We start from the raw sequence: 7,835 nt of genomic DNA on the forward strand, positions 1-7,835 counted from the left end.
AATGTGTTAGAATCACCCATGAGCTGTGCCTGGTGTCTGGTAATAAACACTTGAATTGTAGATAATAAGGCCTTTGCTTTCCCTGGCTTTTGATCGGACAGTAATTTAAAGAACTGGACTGATGGAAAGTAATGGATTTTTCTTGTCTTAACTGATTTTAGATTTCTAAAGCTGCAATTTACTTTATATGCAAGGGTACTGAAAATGTCTGGTTAAAATACTTTCAGGCCCTGGCCAGGTAGCTCAGTTACGAGCATCATCCAATACGTTAAGGTTGTGGGTTTGCTTCTGGTGAGGGCACATACAAGAATCAACCAATGAATGCATAAATAAGTGGAACAACATCTCTCTCTCTCTCTCAATTCAATATATAAAAATTAAAAAAAAACTTTCAAAACTAAAGATGACAGGTAGTTTCATTGCTAAAAAGATGACTTCTTTGTTTTGTGGCCTTATCACTTGATGTGATATTTTCTTTGTAAGATTCAGGATATGAGTAGAAACTGTAACTCTTTTTACATGCTACAGTCTACCAGAACAGACTATCCTTTAGGGACAGAAGATAGCGCTGCCTGTCAGAGACTACACAGCCAATGAATTCGGCCATAAAGAACCACTGTATCCCTGTTAAATGTGAGCGAAAGATCACTGGCTCATTTCATATTAGCCTGTCAGGACTCACAGGACAGAAACGATTTCCTTTCACTACCAGCCAGGTTGGAAATGACCCAGCCATTCAGAAACAAACAGGATGTAAGCTGATTTACAAAAATAAGCTGGATAATAAAATCTTTCATTGATCTCAAAATGAGTTTCTTCTTTTTCTACAAGAGAAATGATAAAATGCAAAACTGAAGTAAAATTTAGGAAAGCATGCATTTTTGTATATTAAGTGAAAACTACAATGAAAACAAAGTATTTTCTTGACTTCTGATAACACAGCAGAAAAACTTTATGATGAAATAGCTCATTTAACATGTTCAGAACATAAATGAAATGTGTATCATCCAAGAAATACAAATGAGCTTCAGTGACATCAGCTAAAATACATTAACTCTTGCTTATGTGGTTTGTGGGGATTTTTGACAATTTCCAGAGGCCTCAGTGGTTGTCTGCTGGGCTTTGTAGAGGGTTTGCAATATCCTAAGTAAAACTGTTTGATTCCACCTCACATCCATGGAAAGCCTTCAATTCTTTCTTCTTTACTAATTTACCCAGTTCTTTATTTTCTTACTATTTGACATCCTGATGAAAATGTTTGCTTTTACTCAACCCCCACCCCAGAACACTGGCATGCATATGTTAATGGAAAGATATAACTACAGAGAAAAGACATACACATCAATGACAGTGTCATAAATATTTACAATACGGTGCATTCAGGTTGATTATCAAGCAGGTGTTACATGTAAGCTATAACAAGTTCTCTGAAAAGGACAAATAGAAACATTTTATGTTTTAATGATGGTTGAAAGAACATATTGCTCTTAATTCTAATTACACTAGACATCATTAGCTTCTACAATTTCCTCACTCTCTTTTCTAAAGGGAATTCATAGCTTGTCTGTATACTGGAAGGACAAACTTTAAACTTCTATTTCCGCATGGCTGATGAGAGTAAGCTTTTATCACTCAGGACTCTGAAGCATCTACTCATACACAATAAATAAGTGTGTGCTGGTAGGGGAGGCGCGGGGTGGGGAGGAAGTTGGTTTAAATGAAAGGCATGTGAGTGAGCAGGAGCCTGGAGGTCTGCAGCATACACAGCTATCAGACCCCAGAGGCGAGTCTGAGACTAACCAGGACTTCACGATGACATGTAGTGAGATTGCACGCAAACTTTCATTCTACTTCTCCTCATGCTAGTTTCACTTTCCAAAGAAATAATTTAAGCGATTTTTAATTTTAAAGAAATATTTGAGACAGAAGCTGGATAAAGTAAGTTGGGGATACCACATATGAGCAGAGTCCTTCCTGGTTGCATTACTGGATTACCTACCTAGCAGTTAATCATGTCTTATAGCAGTAGAAAAGAGAAATTCAAAGAAGGAAAATTATTATTTTAAAGAAAGTATTAAAGTAACCTTAATGGGAAACATAATGTCTTTATCAGATATCCTTTCTGGTTTAGTGTTTTGTGCTTGTTTGTTTAATTTTGAGTGACATTTCAGAAACACCACCAGAATTGGTCAGAATTTTGCATTTCTAAGTACTTATTCCAACTCTTCCTGAAAGTATAATATTTAAGAACAAAGGATAACCTCAGAGATCACTTCTGCCTTCTACACCGTACTTTGGGGAAAATGACCATTTAAAAGTCTCAATACCTTCTTTTGTCTGCTCTCAGCAGCAGCCAGCTGTGCGGACATCCTTTCCTGCATTTTTCTGCAGTGGCCCATGACTGCTTCCAGGATGGAGAGGGGGTTGGTACAGACTGGCTTCTTCTCTTTATCGCCAGCACCTGCTTCGTAGTCTCTCTGCAGTGCCAGGAACGGGTCATTTAAATTAAACCTTCCATAGCGTTCCTGGACAAACACCTCCTTCCTGCGAGCCTAAAACAAAATCAGAGGAATGCACTGAAGGAATAAAAAGGTAAGATATTTATAAGAAGGTTTTGTGATTACTTTTCCAAAAGGTATTCACAACTGTTCTGAGTAATGGCTAAAGTGTGATGTCAGGCGGTGAGCAAGACGGGAGGGGAATGTGTCCCCAATCCCTGGTAGTCTGGCATGCCACTGCCGTCTACAGTACTTTTAAATTGGCTTTTAAATTACAAATAATACAAATATATATTTTCCCATGATGTCCACTCCTTCAAGGAACTGAATTTTAGGTGCAGCCTTCCCTAATTTAAAGTAAAATTAGAAATATCAACAGTTAAAACAAGTTTTACCAAAAGTTCAAAAATAAAATTATCTCTACTACATTCATATAAGTTATATTTCACATAATACTTACCAAGTCACAAAATATAAATCTCCTACAAGTTTTGTATAGCCAGAAAGAATTGATAAGGATATTTGCCAAAGAAGAAATTACATCATGAAATTTTTTAGTCAAAAATCCACAACATTCACAACATGCAAAAGATATAACTACAGAGAAAAGACATACACTACTAATAATGGTGAAATAACTTTTATTAGACTATCTCTTTTGTAAAGTTTGAACAATTACAAAAAACTTCCAGAGCCAGGCTGGTGCTGCTCAGTGGTTGAGCATTGACCTATGAAACAAGAGGTCACCAGGACAATTCCTGCTCAGGGCATATGCCCAGGTTGCAGGTTCAACCCCCAGCAGGGAGAGTGCAGGAGGCAACCGATCAATGTTTCTCTCTCATCAGTGTTTCCATCTCTCTATCCCTCTCCCTTCCTTTCTCTCCAAAAAAAAAAAATCAATGGAAACATATTTTTAAAAATAAAAAGACTCCAGAAAATTTAAGAAGATGTAAATATCTTTCTCTGGTCAGGTACCTCAGTTGATTAGAGCATCATTCTGATACACCAAGGTACAGGTTTGATCTCTGGTCAGGGCATGTATAAGAAGTAACCAATGAATTCATAAATAACTGGAAAAAAAATCATTGTTTCTCTCTGTTTCTATCTGTCTGTCTCTTTTTCCTTCTCTGTCTCTCTCCCTTCCTCTGTTTCTCTCAAATCAATTCTAAAAAGTACATATCTTTTTAAAAAGATGTAAATATCTCATCACTGAAGGGCATTAAAATATAGTTCATAGAATCCCAAAAAAGAATGCAACCTCATTTTACTCTGTCAGTCTATCAGTGTCAAAGTTAATTGCACATCCACATGGCACTAAATGCAATTTTAGATAATTAGCCTACAACAGTCTTCACATAAAATTGGAAATAGCAGTAGAAATATATTGAAAACTAGTCACATTTTCCCAACTCAGGTCATTTAGAAGAGCCCATAGAAAAAAATTATTCTATGTCACTGCTAGTGGAAAATGAAATTACTTTATTATAAATCAAGCTTAACTGTCAAAATGTTAAGCGTGTTTTCTAAGGATATATTACATACATTTCCTCACTTTGGAAGCAACCACTTTGAACTAAACTTTTCATTTTCAGACCACTGTCAGAGAACCAACAACTAGACAAACACAAGGGCAAATGGCATTGTTTTTTCCTGTTACCAAATTACATCAGTTAGGAGATGTTATTTACAAGAAGTTCAATTTCACCATTAAATCTAAGCTAGCTTTCAGAGCATCATTTGAAACTTAAAAGTTAAGATGGTTTATGAATCAAAAACATTTGATATTTCTAGATTCTTATGTAATCAATACACCGAATAAGTATCACTTCAGAGATGCAATTTCAAAAGCAGTTTCATTTTTGTCTTTCACTTGTTTCTTAATTTGTATTAATGTAAGTAACTCAGCCCTCAGCCCTGGATGAAAACCTGAGAAAGCCCCATGGTTTTTCCAATTACTTTTATCTAATACAAGTCTTATAGTCACTTTAAGACACAAAACAGTCTCCATTTGGCTATCAGAATATCCAGCTTAGTGCTAAGCCAGCTTCCCTTCCCCAGCCGGCTAGGCTCTGCAGCAGGTTTAACATGCACCACTTGGGAAGGGAGAGTTTATGAAAACCACTCTTTTTATCCAAATCTGCTCGCCCTTTCTAAGTGTTTTAGCCCTCTCTGGGTTGGAAAGGACTGGAGATAGATGGTGAAGATGGAGGTGAGAGGAGCAGGAACATTCCACCTGACTGGTTCGCTAGCCTTACCAACGAGGATGGTGAATATTTAAAGACTACTCTTTCCCTATAGAGCGCTTGGTAACTTTAGAGGACCACGCCAACTCCCACTGCTGAGGTCCCTTCATCCATAGTTTCCTAATGTAGGTCATACATTTAGGGCAGGATACATAACCTGTGGGGTCCGGTAAAAAATTAAAACACAAAGTTGTTAAAGAAATTAAGAATTTCAAGATGGTAACAGCACACCATTTAACCAAACATGCCCCTTCCAAGTGCATGCCCTTTGCCATGACATAGGTTGCACACCTATGAAGCTAGCCTTGCACACATTCCTTATGTATAACATCTAGAAAGCAGTTTTAGTGGGTTGAGGTCCCATGTTCTCCAGACTTCTCTACTAAATAGGACCTGAATCAATCTCATTTCGACTCTTTGATGCCCATGGCCTAACATAGTCTATAGGAAACACTTACGAATCTTTATCTAAACAAAATCTGAGAGTTCAAGATGGCCATTGAAATCACCATTCTGTCATTTCCACAGGATTTCCGCTTTTCATCTCCACCTTCATTCAGACTACCAAGGCCTTCAGGAAAAATTTAAGTCATTAACTTGTGTCCTTGAAGCCCTTTTATCTCAACTTGAAATGAAGGGTCAAGCAACTGGATGGGGCAGGACTCAGCACAATTCTCTCCAAAGAAAAGCTCTTTCATAAGAACTTTTCTCTTTAATCTCCAACATCTAGATTCTTTTATTCCCTCAACTATAGGCCCAGTGCATGAAATTCATGCACTGGTAGGGTCCCTAGCGGCTGGCAGCTGCTGGCCTGGTACTCTCTCCCTTCCCCCAGCCAGTCCCGCCCCCTGGTCAAACTCCTGCAAAAACTCCCGTTCGAGGAAACAATTTGCATACTACACTTTTATTACATAGGATGTGGGAAAGGACTTTAAAAATCAAAATTGGATTTCAAAATTTCTCCTGGAAATTTTGTATCTTTGTCCTCAATTTAGTATCCGATATTTATCATTATGGGTCTCCTGCTGAAACTTATATTTTAACAGCCAATTATAATTACTTGATGTCTACTCATACATCCAACCTATTTTATGATGTACAATATTTTTAACACATTCAACCCATTTCTTGATCACATAGGCTCTTCTTAAATCAGAGCAAACTTTTGATAAATAGGTTAAATCATGGCCCTATTTCCAGTTTAAATAAATTTTATGGTCAGAAAATATTTAATACTTTTTTTTTAACCAGTGTGAAACAGTTGTGTGTATGTTTTGCTGGGTTTGGTTTTGTTTTAACGTTAACTGATAGTCCCAATGTGACACTGTCAAATGTGGGCAATTTTTTTTTTCTGCTGGAAATGTTGGATTGTGTTCAGGATCATCAACACAAAACTGCCAATGATTTTCTTTGCAAATATAGACTGACATTTAACTTTTACTACAAAGTGCAAGATACATACATTTGGCTCTTTTGAGAGTAGAAGTAGTGGTTCTGTATTTGCTGCCATTCAGTTCAAATTATTTTCTGAGCTCCTTGTGATTTTGTGTTTGACATAGGAATTACAGAGCAATGTTTTTCAAAAATTTCCAAATATTTAGAGCTTTCCTAAATGGCTTATTGTATTGATTTCTCATTTAATTCTGTTGAGGTCACTGAATACATTATACAAATACAAATGTCAATTATTTAAGATGATTGATAATGTTATTCATATTTTGTTTTTACTATCAACTACTAGTTGTTTATGAACTGATAGAGATATTAAATTTTATGCTTATGAAATTGTCTGTTTCTCCCTTCAATTCTGTCGATTTTTGTTTCATACATTTTGAGGTTTTGTTACTATTCACATAAGCAATTATGTCTTTGTGATGAATTATCCTTTTTATTTCTGTAATATGGGGCCTGTTTTTTATCTGTGTCCTTTATCTTTCTATTCATAATTCACTAGTACAAATACTTTGTGTTATTAAATGCTACCAACTGGTAGGACAAGCCTCCTTCACAATATCAGTTTCCAAAACTTTCTTTGCTAAGTTACCAGCTCATTCTTTTAGATAAAATTTCAATTTATTTTATCAACTTCTAAGAATAAGCAATTATAATTTTGACTGAAATTATGTATAAATTAGACACACATTGGGAGAAAGAAGACATTTTCATAAAATTGAGTCCTACTATTGGGAAATAATCATTTTTATTTATTAGAATTTGCTTTTATATATCTTATAAAAGTTTGATATTTTCAAACCTGTTAGCATAAATTTAATAAAGGGATCCTTTTTATATATCCTTGGCAACATCCCCACTTTTCCCGTTATCTATGTCCAGTACATATTTGATTAAAATTGGTAGAGCAGTGGTTCCCAATCCTGCCTGCTCCTCAGGATCACCTGTGTAATCGCACACACTCAGCTCTGCCCAACACTCAATCGCTAAATCTACCAAGAGTCTCCTAAGCACTTAGATGCCCAAGCCAAGGATAAGAACTAATAACCAATTTCTTGCTCCTCTTTGCATTTTTATACCATTATTTATTTTTATGCTGACTTCTAACTAGGTAAGTCTTTGGATCATTTATTTTTCAAGCAGCTTTTGGATGTGAATATTTTATACCTTTGTCATTCTGAGGATGCTTTTTCTTTCCTTTTTACATGAACGCCACCTTGTCTGGGTAAAACCATTCTGAGGTGGTATCCTTCCATAGAAATATGTATTGTTCCAGCACCTGTGTCCGGCATTCTACATAGTGCACAGGAGCAAGGAAATCTGAGGCCAGGCAGACTTTTCTCGGTTTCAGGTAAGCCTTCTGCTTTTCCACCTGATTAAATCAATTATTTTTCTACCCTTAAAATTAATATATAACATTTAAGGTTATTCCTAGTGTTGACTGGGATTGTCCTGGCCTATAGCCTTTTTAATCTAAAGATTCTGGTACATTTTGTTTGCAGCATCCATCATTCCATTTGTTGTAGTCTCTTTCAAAAACATCAATTTCTCTCCTAATGGATCTCCATTTTCTCTTGTGTGCGCGTGTGTGTATATATATACACATATATTATATACATATATATATATATGTGTGTATATA

At 36.0% G+C, this 7,835-nt stretch overlaps 1 protein-coding gene across 1 annotated transcript in view; it reads right to left on the reverse strand.

Annotated features, from left to right (window-relative positions):
* CTTNBP2 (cortactin binding protein 2) overlaps window positions 1–7,835 on the reverse strand; it is a 187,160-nt gene that overhangs the window by 123,012 nt on the left and 56,313 nt on the right. The window contains 1 exon segment of the mRNA XM_014544027.1: window positions 2,328–2,552. Coding sequence (XP_014399513.1) covers window positions 2,328–2,552 — 225 coding nt within the window.

Source organism: Myotis brandtii, unplaced genomic scaffold, assembly GCF_000412655.1.
Source record: "Myotis brandtii unplaced genomic scaffold, ASM41265v1 scaffold348, whole genome shotgun sequence".
Lineage (NCBI taxonomy): Eukaryota > Metazoa > Chordata > Mammalia > Chiroptera > Vespertilionidae > Myotis > Myotis brandtii.